This window comes from Thamnophis sirtalis, unplaced genomic scaffold (assembly GCF_051295495.1).
Source record: "Thamnophis sirtalis isolate CommonGarterSnake01/CBP01778 unplaced genomic scaffold, rThaSir2_p1.2 scaffold_7, whole genome shotgun sequence".
Classification (NCBI taxonomy): domain Eukaryota; kingdom Metazoa; phylum Chordata; class Lepidosauria; order Squamata; family Natricidae; genus Thamnophis; species Thamnophis sirtalis.
In genome coordinates, this window is record NW_028261387.1 from 56,592,012 (window position 1) to 56,608,932 (window position 16,921).

General features: G+C 36.2%; 1 protein-coding gene across 1 annotated transcript in view; it reads left to right on the forward strand.

Annotated features, from left to right (window-relative positions):
- Nucleotides 1–576: 576 nt before the first annotated feature.
- The window catches only part of CAMK1G (calcium/calmodulin dependent protein kinase IG), a 38,103-nt gene continuing 21,758 nt past the window's right edge, over nucleotides 577–16,921 (forward strand). The window contains exons 1-2 of the mRNA XM_014054735.2: nucleotides 577–694; nucleotides 11,415–11,532. Coding sequence (XP_013910210.2) covers nucleotides 11,441–11,532 — 92 coding nt within the window. The 5' untranslated portion in view covers nucleotides 577–694; nucleotides 11,415–11,440. The remainder of the gene's footprint in view (nucleotides 695–11,414; nucleotides 11,533–16,921) is intronic.

A 16,921-nucleotide genomic window follows, 5' to 3' on the forward strand; every position in this document is an offset into this window, starting at 1 on the left:
TTTTTTCTGAAATTAAAGCTGTGCATTTCAAAAATGAATATAATCTCTACACTGGATTTAAAATAATATACCATTGTACAATAGCCATATTGCTGATTTTTCCATCTTTTCTCATTATTGGTGGTATCTTTTAGCTTGAATGGCATTGATTTGACAGGATAGAATATTGCATATTTTTTCATGTGTGTATGTTTGGATACCTAGTTTCTGTGAAAGTTATGCATTGAAAACAGCTTCTGTGTTAAGTTCCTTGATCCTTTTGTTTTTAGACTGGAATTTGATTTCAGCACCATGGATTGCCTTTCAGCCTCCAGAAATTTGCATTGGCAGAAATATGTGCCATGGGGAGTGGGGTTTACTATAATCTTAGCAAGCAAGGAAAAGGAATATGTATCAAATGCTGTTTTTACTATTCAAAAACACCCTTCAAACCCACATATAAAAGGGCTTGGAGTGTGTTAAGGACAAGTGTAAAAATGCCACTTTTATTATTGTTAGAGAAACACCCACCAAGAAGTGCATGCTACTGCTAAGTCATCACCCCGTAAGAGCTTGCTTAGCTGTGATCTCATGAAAGGAGCCTCCTGCTTCCCTCCCCTTTAATCTTGGTTTATTGTTAGCATTAATCCCTCTAGACCTGTAGGAGCTGAACAGGCAAGTCAGAGAAGAGAAGTTCCTTCGTTTTGGTCTGGGGGTAAGTCGATCCTATTTCCTTGACAACCATTTATGTTCTGTGTCTATTTTGTCAAAACTATGATGTGCATTCTGATCGGTCTGTTTCAGAGTGTGTTGCTGTTTTCATCATTAACAGACTGCTTTGCTGATTTTGTATCCCATCATAATACTTTACTCTGTCCTTTTGCTTATGGTTGAATAAACTGTGGAACGAGGTGGATCACAGGGCTAAGAAATCTTTGCAAATGCTTGTAACAATTTGAACATTAATATCAGAAGTAATTTTGAGTTCCTTTTTCAATGACCTCTAGCAAAATGCATTCCTTTGCCATCAATAACGTGGTCTCTTCTTGTTTACTATATGGATTAAGTTTTCTTTTTAGCATGTAATCAGTTGAAGATATATATTGGAGACTGCAGTTTTCTTAGTAATTAGTATGATGGAACAAAAGGCTGTGTTAATGATGCATTGACTTTTAGATGAATTATTATGTTTTATAATGCAAATGATTTGCTTTACCTCCACTATCTCTTTGGGTTAATATATTAAGAGTCACAAAAGAGGGAGGAGAAATCACAAAAGCTTTATTTTGCTTTTCTTCTCATTTCAACTTTGACTGAGTTAATTGCTGTATTTCTGTAGTTTTATTAATATATTCTTTCAGCAGATTATGCTTCACTGCTTGTGCTACAGGATATGAATGCTGAACAATTTTTATCAGTGGAATGTTTATCCATGTTATTAGATTGTATTGCATGACACATTAGTCTCTGTATCAAACCAAATAAATCATTATACTACTTTATATTATACTACTTTGGCTGGGAGAGGTAGTAGGAAGTTAAGCTTCTGTCTTCTCTTTATGCAAAATATACGCATCCCTATTGAGACCCAGAGGGAACAGTTTGAATTCCTATGTAGTATTGATAAGTAGTAAAATAAATTAATGGATTGTTCCAAAAGTGCTTTTTCAAAAAGTAACTGCACTGTCTTTATTTTTTACTTGAAAATGTTTCTCTTCGCATACAAGAAGCTTCTTCAGTTCTAAGGAACTGAAGCAGCTTCTTAGATGAGAAGTGAAACTTCTTCAAGGAAAAAACAAAGCAAGTCCAGTTACCTTTTGAAAAGCATCTTTGGGACAACCATGACATAGATGACTGAGAATTTCCATAGACGCATTAATGTATTGTGAGATTTTTACCTCTATATAAGGCTCTAACGATCATTTGTTTTAGATTAAAGTTTGGTTGACTCTTTGTACCACTTCATGGGCATTTGATTTATTAGGGCTATGAAGATACAAAATTGTCTATTCTTAGACTGACACATTGGAATGTTTTGCAAGTCATTCATCTTTCTGTGTGTCTCTCACATCTCTTCTCTATATAATTTAATGAGCTTATATTATATGAAATAATATAATATCAAATATTGTATAATATGAAATAAAGGGCATAATTTATTCCCTGGTTCTATATTTTTCCTCAGTTTCTTTTCTGGTTGGGCCATCTCTTTATAGATATCATTAACTATAGTTTGTTTTAGTGTCAATCAAACAACAGTGAAATAGAAAAATGTGGATGGGTTCAATGTATTATATAACATGTTTAAAAAATCTTTTCTGGTTTTACTCAAAAAAGTAACACATTCAACAATGTAAATGAACATCATGCATATTTGCAAAATGGGTGACAGAAAAAAAAGACAAAATGGAAACTCTGCTTTCTCCCAAATGCCTTCTTATATATTCTCTCACATGTTAATTCCACATGTTTAGGAATCATCAAGATATCAATGTCAGATGGCATACTGCTAACTAGACCAGTAATTATATTTCCGCACAATCTGCTTTATTCACAGCTTCCTTATTTCATGCCTGATGATCACGTTGACTTCTTGGTTGCTCATCTTTTTTGCTGTTCATTTCAGAAGCTTAATCAAAATAACTGTTAGAGCTTAGCCTTATTTAACACCCTGGTGATTAACAGGCCACATGCTGACTAGTCTAAGGCTACCAAAACTGGACCGCAGAAAGCCCACTGAGATCTAAGCTATGTTTTCCTTTGCTGCCACCTAATGGACATCTGGATTTCTGCATTCCAGTTATGGTACCTAGACTGGGGGCAATTTCGCTTTACCTATGCTTGTTCTGTATATTGTGGGCATAACTTATCATTACAAATGTATTTCTAAAATAAACTAATGAAATAAACAGTTGTGAAAAAGCTACCTTCTAAAAACTGCCAACTTTAACTGGGTTGGCACTTTTTTCTTAAATGGGTTATTCATGAACATAATTTTACAATTATCATGAGAATTAAGCCACCACATCAAATTATCCTGGATTTTTATAAGATTAACACTCACTGACTCTGAAATAAATGGCATAAATTTGTATTTAGACTAAGATGTCAGGCTTTATTCATAGCAGTACTAGTTTACGTATACCACTCTCAGAAAATACTAGTTTTGTTGATACCACTTCTTTTAATGAAAAGACATAAAAGATCATGCCAGACTAATCTTATTGCATTCTTTGATAATGTGACAAAATTAGTGGACCAGAGGAATTCCGTCGATATAGCTTACTTGGACTTCAGTAAGGCATTTGATAAGGTAGACCATAACCTACTACTAGATAAAGTAGAAGAATGTGGGTTAGACAGCATCACCACCACATGGATTCGTAACTGGCTGACCAACCACACTCAATGTGTAGTCCTCAATGGAACTGCATCTTCATGGAGGGAAGTATGCAGTGGAGTACCCAAGGCTCTGTTTTGGGCCCAGTATTCTTCAACATTTTCATCAATGATTTGGATGAGGGAATAAATGGGGAACTCATCAAATTTGCAGATGACACCAAGCTGGCAGGAATAGCCAACACTCCAGAAGATAGACTAAAATTACAGAAGGTTCTTAACAAACTTGAACATTGGGAACTATCTAATAAAATGAAATTCAATGGTGAAAAGAGTAAGGTTCTACATTTAGGCAACAAAAACGAAATGCACAGGTACAGTATAGGTGGTATCTTGCTCAATAGTAGTAACTGTGAAAGGGATCTTGGAGTCCTAGTGGACAACCATTTAAATATGAGCCAGCAGTGTGCAGCAGCTGCCAAAAAAAGCCAACACAGTTCTAGGCTGCATAAACAGAGGGATAGAATCAAGATCACGTGAAGTGTTAATACCATTTTATAATGCCTTGGTAAGGCCACACTTGGAATACTGCATTCAGTTCTGGTCGCCACGATATAGAAAAGATGTGGAGACTCTGGAAAGAGTGCAGAGAAGAGCAACAAAGATGATTAGGGGACTGGAGACTAAAACATATTAAGAACGGTTGCAGGAACTGGGTATGTCTAGTTTAATAGAAAGAAGGACTAGGGGAGACATGATAATAGTGTTCCAATATCTCAGGGGTTGCCACAAAGAAGAGGGAATCAAACTATTTTCCAAGGCACCTAAGGGTAGAACAAGAAGCAATGGGTGGAAACTAATCAAGGAGAAAAGCAACTTAGAACTGAGGAGAAATTTCCTGACAGTTAGAACAATTAATCAGTGGAACAGCTTGTCTCCAGAAGTTGTGAATGCCCAAACACTGGAAGTCTTTAAGAAGATGTTGGATAGCCATTTGTCTGAAACAGTATAAGGTTTCCTGCCTGGGCAGGGGGTTAGACTAGAAGACCTCCAAGGTACCTTCCAACTCTGCTATTGTATTGCTATTGATCAACATTAGTAAACAGACTACTGGAAAATCTACAACATCCCACATTTCTTTCTCCTGTCATCATCAAAAAAGACTGGGAGCCTTTTGTTTTTCAAAAGTAAGAACTGGTTGGCGCCTGTGTGTTGCTATTATAGCAGACCTGTCTCCTCATTTTCACTTAAGTCTTTTTTTTTAATGGGAGTAAGTAAACAGGCCAAGAAGAAGCCATAGTTTGGCACAATGTCCCATTGTATCCACTGTCTTTAAGATTAATGGCTCCAAATAAGTCAGGAAAGGGACTGCTTCTGAAACCAGAGCTATCTCTAAGAGAATAAGATAATGTGAAACAAGCTGTGTTAATGAAATGGTAGTATTTTTATTTTCTATTTGGTAGTATTTCTATTGACAGGGGTGTCAAACTCACGGCCCGGGGGGGGCAGATCTGGCCCATCGGGTGCTTAGATCTGGCCCGCAGGGTCGCCCTGGAAACAGTGAAGGACTGGCCCACAGTCCCTCTTACCAGTGAAAATGGCGCTCACACGAGCCTTGTGCAGCCCATCTAAGCTCCGTTTTTGCAGGCAGAAGGTTGCAGGAGGCCATTGCAGGTGAAAACAGAGCTTGAGAGCCCATTTTTGCTGGCAGAATGCTTGGGCCACCACAGGCAGCCCCAACATAAGTGACATTGAGCTGGCCATGCCCACCCTCACTATGCTCACTCCAGCCCCCCTCCCCCGAGATCCAACATGACCCTGATGCAGTCCTCAATGAAATCGAGTTTGAGACCCCTGATCTAGAATAATTATTTTAAACCCTTAGTTAAATCCAAATATTATTAGTATGCAAAGTAAATTGGAATGCTCATTCTGTTCTAGTGATGTATTTTATTTCATACATTTATATATTTCATATATATTTTTGGCAATATATATGTGGCCATGCTATCTTCACAAAAGTCAGAATGAAAACAGAAGAAGTGATATAGAAGGCAAACACTTTGGGTACACTTTTATATTTCAATATCCCTTCCTTTTTAAAATTTTAAAAAAAATCTCTGTAAGAAGAAAGTTAGCATAGAATTTGTTCCATCATGTCCTAACCTCTGCTAGGGTTGACAGGTAAAATAGAATGTAAAAGTTACATTCCCACCTTTGCAGTTTATCACTGCATTTTGGTCCATCTATTGTCTCCTCTTTATGTGCAATGGCTTGACCAGGCACATAAAGGTCATCAGAAGTATGGCTGTTTTGCAAAAAGGCAGGTAGAGATTTCTATGTTCTATTGAATCTCATCAAGGAGAGGCCTTTCCCTACCACCAGATTATGCTGCTATCCACCTACCCTTGCACTGACAGAAAGTTCTACTAGCATAAAATGTGTGGCTCCCATTTGATTCCTGGCTTCTATTTCTTTTCTTCCCACTCTCTACCAACCATCTGACTTGCTTTCAAGTAAGGAGTATAATCAAGCCTAACAGATTTTACCCTCCTCAGTACCTGCAATTCCTTCAATCAGCTGCATCTTTCCCCAGTGTCACTGCAGGTGGGAAAAGAAATACCTGTCCTAAGAAATTGCACACTGGTTCTAATGCCATTTAAAGCATCTTTTTCTTCCCTGCACTGCCCTATAAACTAGTTCATCCTGGATTTATAAGAGAACATCCTGGGAGGAAACTAATGAAGTAATTGCTGCTATAGCCAATAATACAACTTCAAGGCAAATGCAATAACCACAATGATAGCCACAGATATGGCCGCAAAGTAGGGGGGAAATGTTAAAATGGAAGCCAAACTGGTGCGATCAAAGCTCTGCCTGTTTGTATGTGTTTGAGTGTATATGTGGCCCAGTAGCAGCTTCTGGAATATCATATTTATTTGCAGCAATGTGCCTAGACCTCACAAAATCATATTGGCATGTTAGTATGCCTTTTGGTAGTGTTTTTTTTTTGTTTTACAAACCATGCCCATTATAGTTGTTTATTCATGATTTATCTTTCTTGGCAGTCATTTTGAAAATGTGCCAGTTACATGATTCCAGAATTCCAAATGTTTTCCTAGCCTCCAAAAGTTGAGTCACAGTGAATTATGAGAGTATTATTATACTCCTATGCAGGTTTCTTCAATCTGCTAATTAAACTTATGTTATAGTTACCTTTTCCAGGTTATAGCCCATGCTTATTAGGAATGATAGTAATTACAGTCCAACTACAGGAGACCAGGTTGCAGAAGGCTCCTCTGCTAGGAAAACAAACAAATAAAACAAACTTGGTGGTCCCAAAGGTGCTTTTTCAGGAGGCAAATGGACCTTCTTGCTTTTTTTTCTTTGACGATGGTTCTCATCCAAGAAGCTTTTTCAGCTCTGACTGGATGGAGGGGAATGGAAGGATTTCTATTCTTTGCAGACAGCTGGTCATTTGCATTCTTGGAGATTTATTTGTGTCATCAGGGTCACCTGAGCAGTGTGAATGGATGTGGAGCTTTCTTGGTTGCAGGGTGTTTTCTGCCCTGTGTTACTTCACTGTGGAAGACAAGTGCAGGCTGTTGGGGATGATTCTGTGTTCTCTGCATCTCAACCATTTGAGATGAAGTGCAAATGGTTCCTGTAGTCTGCAATTTTTCTGGAAATCCATTCATACTCCCACACCATTCAAAGTGTGTTCATCCCAAAGTACATAGCTAAACGTCTTTGGAGATTCTCAGTCATCCAGGTCATGGTTGTGCCAAACCATGGTCTATCAGAAGACATCTGGACTTTCTTGTTTTTTTCTTTTGAAGATGTTTTACTTCTCATCCAAGAAGCTTCTTCAGCTCTTCCATTTCCCACCATCCAGTCAGACCTGAAAAAGCTTCTTGGATGAGAAGCAAAATGTCTTCAAAGAAAAACAAGAAAGTCCAGTTGCCTCCTGAAAAGCACCTTTGCGACAACCAGGACGTGGATGACTGAGAATCTCTATAAACAATTTTTCAAATATTGTCAATAAACTACTTCCTTTTTTACATTCTTAAGCTCTGCTAAATTTGTCTATCGAAAGAAATATATAAAATATATAAAAAAGGCAATTCATATCAAGATTTGGAATCTAATCGTTAACTAGAGATCAAGCACAGTTTCAAACATATTAGCTTTTAAAGGGTTTAAAAGACTGAAAATGTCATTCTTTAGCAGCTGAGTCCATTTTTCTTTGACCATGCTTGAATTAATCTTTGATGTCTGATTCTGGGGCACTCGAAAATTGTATAACCCTGGTCATTATAGGTGGCAAATACTATTTCAGTGGGAAATGAAAGTTTGCCACAAAAACATATTTTTTCTTCCTCTTTTATTTTCCTGTGCAGTAATGATTCTCTCTGTTCAAAATGTTCCTCTTTTTAACAAAAGAATCTATTTGGCCAATGGCAAATGCAGTCATGTGTAAAAACACTTTTGCTATTCCAGAAAAAGGAGGAGGTTAGGAAGAGTGATGGTGTTTCAGCCTTTGAGCAATGTTGAAGTTTGCACCCATCTCCATCTTCCAATTGTGTGTTTGTTCACAACAGGGTACTTCCAGAGTTTCCATTTAGAAGTGCTTTCAGAACTCTCTTTAATTGCAGAAATTATTGTTAAATATAGTTGGGGGGAAAAATCCCTCCTGATACGTATGTTTACATTTTGTCCTATAAAGGGCTTCTACCTGTATAAGCCAAATGTAGCCATGGTGATAAATGGAGTTACTGAGAAAATCTGAATTCAGCCTGGAAGTAAGAGCTCCCTGGAAGATCTATAGCTAATGGTGGTGGGACAATAGAATATTTCTCTGGACTGTTTTGCAGAAGAAAAGGATTAAAATTAGTCAACATCTTGATATGCCTAGGCTGGAGAACATGCAGCATCTGTTGTTTTCATTTAATTTCTATTTAATTCTCAGATCAAGGCAGAGCAGCTTTGTAAACTTCCTCAACACATTTATACTTTGCTAATAAGGCAAGGGGTAGAGTGCAGCCTTGTTCCTGCCTATCCATATTTCTGCTACTCTATTCATTGATTTATTTAATACTGAGTACCACAAAATGCCAGTCTCCAAGCATACACAAACAGTACAGCATTGTGTAGCCTTTCCTTGTATAGATGGTGTGTCAATTTCTTGAAGGTTCTTAACATTGCAATCTTATGATTTACAGTTTGGAAGTAAGCTATCAATAAATGCAGAAAATCAGGCGCTGATCCTCACAACTTACCTGCCAGTCTGCTGATCAGTGAAGCAGCATAAATTTTGCCTGCTGGGTGGTGCCAGCAGCTTCTTTGGACTTTTCCTGTCAAAGGATGCATCAAGCAGTTTCACCTTTGACTGTTCACATTTAAATACTATTCTACTGATATTTAATGAAGCCACAACTAGAGTTATATTAAAAGTATGATTCAAAAACAAGTACCTGGCAACAACCTATGAGATTCAGTCTCCATCCTTAAACAGCAACCATTTTAAAAAGAACCTGGATAGAAGAAACTAACACTTTTATCAATCAAAATTCTTAATGTTTCATTGCCTTTTGTGATGCATAGTAAGATCCAAACCTAAGCATTGAAAATTCCAGATTATCCAATTCTTGCAAGCACTCCTTAAAAGACAAATGTTTAATGCTATGGATGCTACCATTCAATTTGTATCAAAGTAACACTTGGGTTTATATTTCTTTCAGATTACTCCAGCATTAGGATTTATACTCTGATCAGTTAACCGGCTATAAAAATCAGAATCTGTGTACCTTTATCTGCATTTTCTATTTGCTCTAGTGAAAATAGATGCTGACTTATTCTGGACTGGAAGTGCCATATACAAAAGAACAAAAAGCTATTCCACCATCTTACCTACTTAGGATTTTTGTTTAGAAAAAAGATACATGCAGATGTATATTTATATTTCTTATAAACGATGATACTTTGGAGAAAAAAAATCAACCTTTCTTCTCATATCAATAGTCATGATTGAAATAAGAGCTTTACTCCCCTTCTCTCCTATCACCATCATGCATTACAACCAGGAAAAGAAAAGAAATAGGTAGAACAAAATATGTTTTAATTATCATGTAGTTTTCCCCTAAGCCTCCTATTTGAGTGTGTATATGTAAAATGCTTTAATTTAATTACTGTTTGAAGGAAGGTTTATTCTGTGTTGTTATTATCTGACTTTGCTCACTCTTTTTTCACAATGAATCTGGTCTAAACATTCTATTCAATTTGCAATTATATAATCTGTTTCCGTATGTGTTAGCTCTGAATTCTAACGGTAGTCTATTAACTTTGATGAGCAATAAGATTACACAATCTTTAGAAACAACTATAAACTACAATCATTACTACCTAATGAGTGTGTTAGCATCTAATATCCCTGAGTTTTACATTTGGCATAAAATTTGGGTCGATCCTAATAAAAATAGCAGCCTAATTATTATGGCACATTTTATTGCAATTAAAAGGAATGGAATTTAGATTTTCTATGTGATTTCCAAACTAGCTTTACTATGTACATTAATGCTGGTGCTAAGTACATTAGTCTAATGTATTTTACGCTTTGTCACAATGAATAACAAGAACCAGCCATCTAGAATAATAGCAGCAATTATTTTATCATCACCCTAAAATAATCCTACTTTGAAATTTTCAGATCAACATTGTATTTTCTAATGCCTCTGAATCACCAGATCTAAATTTTCATATTCCAAATACTGTCAAGCACGCCTCCTTCAGCAACCAAGAAAGAAACCACTTAACTCCATTTGTAGAATTAATAATACTTTTACTGGTTATGAAAAGATAGCAGCGAAGTAAAGCAAGGTCTGAGGCAGAAACGTGCAAAATCATACATATCAAACATTTGCCTAACCCCCTCCCCCAACAAGCCCCATCCTATTGCCCAATCTGCAAATCCCTTAGGTGTCATGTGGGTGCATCTCCAAGAAGCATCATCAGGTTGATATGCAGGATGGTTGGCCTTGACCAACTCCAAAAATCGGCCATCAGCATGCACAGAAGATGGTGAGAACAAAACTCTCGTTTTAACTATCACTCCTGTATCAATTATTCCCACCCCGAATACCATGCCCCCCTCCCCGTTTCCATGGCAGCTGAAAGCAAGAAGCGAAACAGTGGCCGACATATACAGAATACTCAGAGGAACATTTCTGACCCTCAGTAAAAGTTAGAAGCTCAAATGACAAGTCTTTTGACAATTTAAAGCTTCATGGTGCTGAAAACCCTCCTGGGGCTTACAGCTGGGGCTTACAAGTGTTAGGAAATGCTGCCCATTAACATAAGAGAGTAGTTCAGGCTCTCGAAGAAAAATAGGATAGATGATGACAGCATCAGCATTGTTTTATCTCTACTCAGGTTTGTAGTTTACAGAAGAATTCCAGAGCATGGAAAGTAATTAGAAAATCAAATTGTAGAAAATAAAAGGTAACCAATGGTAAATTATCAGGGATTGTTTACCACTGTAAACAATTACATATGCAGATTATTTTCTTTTTTAAATTTTTTCAATTTTATTTTAGTACAAATAATCCATTTTCCATTAAACAGTGTGTCATCTGAGTACAAATGTTTGTGCAATAACAGTTAAAATTTACAATCATATTCATTATTTAATTTATTCTTAGCTTAATACCAATACATTAAATAGCTGATACTTTACATCCTGTTCTTAGTTTACTTAACTCTATTAACCCTATTATTAACCCTACTATTTTCTATATTTTACTCATCTACTTTTGTATCTAATTTTTATATTTATCCTCTAACCATTGATAAAAAGTTTCACATATTGCATAATAACCCATTTGTTCTTTCTCTTTAATTGCAAGTGATAATCTATTCATTTCTGCACATTCTAATATTTTAGGCAGATTCTTTTCTGCTGGACTGCAGGTTGTTCAGTTTTCTGGCATCTGCTAAAGATGCCAGAAATCTGACACAGAAAAATGTGAGAATTTACTAATGTATTGTCATTAATAACTATTTAGAATAATGGTTCTTCAACCATTATTATATCATTTCAGAAATTTCAGCTTTAACTCTGGAGAAGATGGGTTGCAAACAAGAGGATGATGGCACTTCCTGGAAGAAACCGACTGCCAACATCAGAAAAACATTTGTTTTCATGGAAGTACTTGGATCGTAAGTGTTTGTTGTTCCTTTTTATTTTTATTATTCACACTGTTTCATTTCTAGCTATTCCAAAGTTCCAGGCTCCTTTCAGAAGCTGCTAAAAAGCGAAGAGTGAAGGAGCTTTGGACCAGTGGTAGGTTTCCATTTTTTTTACTACTGGTTCGCTTGTGCACGCCACACTTCTGCACATGCGCAGAAGTGTCTGAGTAAGTGGGCAGAACCTCCCACCACCGCCATTACTAGTTCACCCAATCCAGGCTGAACCGGGAGAACCCACCTCTGCTTTGACCCTCTTTTGGGGAAGATTCTTTTTCACAGAAGGTTCTCCAACTCAGATACTTTACCTCACATGGTGTTCATATGGGGTAGGAAACCAATATGAGGAATGTGAGATAAAGTTGATTTCATGTGAAAAAATAGATAGACCAGGAAAGACTATAAAAGAAGCTTTTCAGATCTGGCTTGCTTCCAATTCGTGTTAGACCCTATCAGCCTGGCCTGATATCAATTAAAATTGCATCCAGTCCAAAAGTGTAAGAAGGCAGAAACTTGGAGAAAGAAGGTCCACAATGCTTCATGCTACAATAAACAGCACCTTGTCACCATTTCCCTCTCTTTTAACTCCATTAGTCTCCATCAGAAAATGAAGTAGTCTTATCGTATTTTAAAATGAACATATTTATCATTGCATAAGAATGGTATACTTCTGAGGCATCCGATGAAATATATGGTGATCCGTGGCAGGTTATGCAAGAGTAAATGCATTAACCTTTAAAATGTCATAATATCTTTCTTTCTTTATTAATAGTTTTCCAGCACATTAGTCTCCATGGTTATTAGGTTGCTTACTCTTATGTGTCCATTAGGAATAACAATGTCAGCTCTTAAGCATGTGTGGCTGAGGGATTAATTTTTCTCCCCCAGAACTGTTTTATTTCTGAAATTCATCTTGCTCATCAAAACAATCATCTTGTATGTTTTCTTTTTTTTAAAAAAAATACTCCATTGGCTCTGCAGTGGGTCTCTTGATTACATAGCTGAACGGTCAAAATATTCTCCTTCACACTTTGCATCCACTTTATTTCTCTCTTGACATTGAAGTGACTTCAATATTGTATCATAAATGTCATTTTCCTCCTCCCTGAAGCCAACAAGGGGTCTGAGCATCCTATCAATTAGCTTTTTCCACCAACTCTCATTTGATCATAATGGACTTTTAAAAGCATTCCATTCACTGTATGATTTAACATTTCCCCAAAGTTTCTTTTTATAAACACTCCAAATATCTAAAGAATGACTCAAAATGCTTGTCAAAATGCTTCAACTCTACTGCAATTCTGCAGTTATTCTGCAGCTCTAATCAGAACACATTTCTGAAATGTTGGGAATTGCCTTGGAAGAATGCACTGTGGTATATTGATTTGGGTGCTAGAAGAGCATTAGGAAAACCCAGGTCTTAGTCCATCCTCAGTTATTAGAAGCTCCCTGAGTAACTGAACAAGAGTCATTTTCTCTCTGCCAACTTACTTCACGAGGTTGTTCTTATGGGGGGAAAGCAGGAGAAAGAAGGGATATGTATAACACCTTTGGTTCCAAGATATTTGAAATGGATCCAAAATATTATAAAATAAAATAAATATCAGGAACAATTGTGATTGTAATTTGAAAAGATTCAACTACTTGATCTCTCTGATAGTTTATATTCATTCTAAAATTGTCAAAACTAAATCAAAGATCTAGTCTGGTTCATATTTTCAGATGATGCAATCTGAATTAATTTCCTTCTCTAATATGTAGATCTGAACATTGAGAGAGAAGGTCTAAATATGAGTTGTGGCAGTTGAGAGTTCTCTCCAACTATTTTGTGGTGTCCAGGTACTGTGAGACTAGAAGCTACACCATAACTAATGAAGAAACATTAGGCACCATAGTCCATCTCTAGAACTAGTTGTTAGTAGCGCAAGATAGTATGGAGGAATCACATTGTCTCATGTATTCACAGTGATCTTTCATTTTTACTATTTCATGATGTCTTTCTTTTCCATTCCATTCCTATTTTGACATTATAAGAAATGAACTATAAGCTTTCAAAGAGGTACTAACTTTGATGATCCAGGCTTCAGTAGTAGAGTTATTTTTTTCCATTTATTAAGTCACTTCCCATGAGCTAAACTCAAGCCAGATGTGAGTTGTTGACATGTTATTGGCCATTCTGCATGGGAAACTGCTACAACAATAAAAATATCTATTTGGGATCCATTTGAAAATTTTCCCCTCAAGAGAACCAAGTGGAGGATTATTATTTCCCTAAATCTAGATACGAAACACAGGATAAGAGAAGCCATCTAATGAAATAGAAAATATATTGGCTCTACTTCCAAACTCTTAATTGGAACCTGATCAAAACAGGCTTTCATTTTGTATATGTTTATTCAAGAACAGACCTTTTTAAAATCTGGGAAACAACATTATGAATAAAGATGCCTAAAGATCTAGTTGAAGGTACAGTATATAAATCCTGCCCAAAATTAATTGGGTGTAAGAGGAATAAAAAATAGTGGCATCTACTCCTCAGCTATATTTGACTAAATTATGCCTTTTTATTTCCAATTAGAGTGAGAAACAACTGCAATTTTGCTATATTTATCACAAACTGGATACACAATCTGAAATACATAGTTTTGTATTGCATGTTAGACTATCAGGTTTCAGAAAAGATTTTGGGCTAGCCGTTCATAAATTTACAATTTCAATTTAAACAGGATATCCCTATGACTGTGTTCACATCATATATTGGATATTAGCCAATAACATTTTTAGCCTGGCTTACTGTGTGAATTCAGGCAAAGAGTCATGTGGATAGATTAATGTTTTACTTGCTTGTTTTATTTTTAGTCTATACTTAGTGGAAGACACTGCTACTGTGGCAAACATTGCTTTAATCCCATTACTAATTCCTTGTATAAATCCATCAAAACTACACCTTTGCAGCTTGAAAGGGAGAGTGTATGTTACAATAGATAGAAAAAAGGAGGATAAATAAATTAATACATAAATAAATAAATTGTGCACACAATGCTTTAAGTAAAATAACCTCCAGGTTCATATATGGTAAAGCTGGAAAAATCCCACAATTCAAACCTGCCATTTCATTTGGCAGACTTTTGTTATTAATATAAATAAATCTAGAGTTGTCAAGGACATTGGAACGTGTGTTCTTTCAAACACTTAAGAAAACATGTCTGTTCTACTGTCATTCTTCTGCTTCCCTCATGAGTCCAAGTGCAAATGTTCTCAGTCTGTGATGGATTCATGGTTAGTCAGCCTTTTGGATTAGAATGATTATCCAGAGCTAGGATCCTTGTATTTCATGTAGGAAAAAAAAACCCTACAGAAGCTTTTGTTTTCTTTGCACCAGCTTGTTGATTCAAGTGATCTTAAATGTGGGCTGTAATTATCATAAACTGTTTAGGAACGAAACATGAAACAGATTCCAGTGCATCTGATATGTGGGATGAAGATTTCCTACTATCTTCAGTTGTGAATATAGGGATTACTACAAATTGTTATTGAGTGCCCAATTCAACAGGAATTTTATAGAAAGAAGTATAACTAAAAAGTACAGAAAAAAAGAACATAATGTAAAAACCAGAGAATTAAAAAAATGAAACAGTATTAACATGTTGGCAGTATTATGCTAAATATACAATGTTTTTTGTTGATTGGATTGAATTCAGGATTAGCTGATATATGAATCAGGTTTCTATGGCTCATTGAACAATATTACTAAAATTACTGTGTAAGTTGTACCATCCATGTGTGTATTTAGGCATTTTATAGAATGCCCAGAAATCTATAGAATGCTAAAAATGGGCTGTCAAAATATAAAACACTTAATGTTACATGCATTTCCTAGGTATTCTAGGTAATCCAGCAAAATATAAAATGCCATTCTTGCTATTCCAGTTGCAACAAGTAAGTCAATACTGGTCTTTTTCTCTCTCTTTTTTTTAAATAACAAAGTCCTATACTTTATTTTGCATTTCTTATTTCATTTTCAAAAGTTTTTTTTTTCAATAAAGGATTAGGGTTAGGGTTAGGGTTAGGTAACCATAGCCCTTTTCATGACTCTCTTTTCATACTTTCATACTTTGCCTAAACAGTTCTTGTTATTCTGCATAATGCCTAGGTATTATATACAATGCCTAGGGAAAGTATATAGCTGTGATGGTGAATCCATGGCACGGGTGCTGGAAGTGGCACACAAAGCCATTTCTCTGGATATGCCAGCCATCGCCCATTGCTCTTCCGGGTTCCGGTGCACACATGCATGCCAGACAGCTGGTCTTCGTGCATGTAGGAGCAACAAAAGACCAGGTGACCGGCACGCATGGGCACACAGGAAACCAGAAGCTCAGCTTCCTAGTGTGCACATGTGTGCCGAGGAACTGCTCTTCTGGTTGCCAATGCTCCCCCAGACATGCACTCTCTCGTTTTGGCACTTGGTGCCGAAAAGGTTCAGCAACACAGGTATATAGCACATTAAAATAATACAGACATTTCATACTTTGCCTAGAATTGCTCCCACGTTCTATAGATTTCCTAAGCCTTCTATACAATGCCAATTTTTCACACATTGCTGCTAACATTCACAAATCCAATTACAAAATATTCCCATATAATCAACAGAACTTAATTTAGAACCTCATGAACTCTAGTCTTATTTAAGTCCACTCCAAGCATACATACACATATGACTCTTGTGTGTAAATGAAATGAATACAGAATGTATGAGAAAAATTCAAAAATATGTACTTACAATTAAGAAAAACAGAAGCTATGGTCTCAATTTTTTTAAGTCTTTACTTACTTAAACTAGATATTTATGCTTCAAGTGGAAATGAACAAAAACAGGTGAAATAAATGAAATGAGATGGAGGAAAGGATAACAAATGAAATAACATCCTGATAAATACAGCTTATATGCGGTATCTCTAAGCACTTTGAATAAGGTCTACAAATGGAACATAGCTTGCTATTACATAAGATAAATATGCCTTGGAGAAACTGTTGTTTCCACTCCCCTGGAGAATAGCATGAATTTGTAGCATTCTATGTTTACTGCCCCCAGTTGAATAAACCTGTGATATAACTTGCTCAAGATTGCTAAACTTTGTCGTCAATCCCCATTGTACCATCTCTGCAGTTTAACTCTTCGGGTGCTGAGAATGAATTTTCAGTGACCTGATAAAGCAGAGAAATACATTTCAATGAGCTCTGTCCACAGTGCAGTCTATGTAAAGTATTGATTCACAACTTAAAACAGTTACAAGTGACTTTCTGCCTTGAATGAAGGACAATTGATCTTAAAGTATCAGATCTTCATTGTTTTAGATGT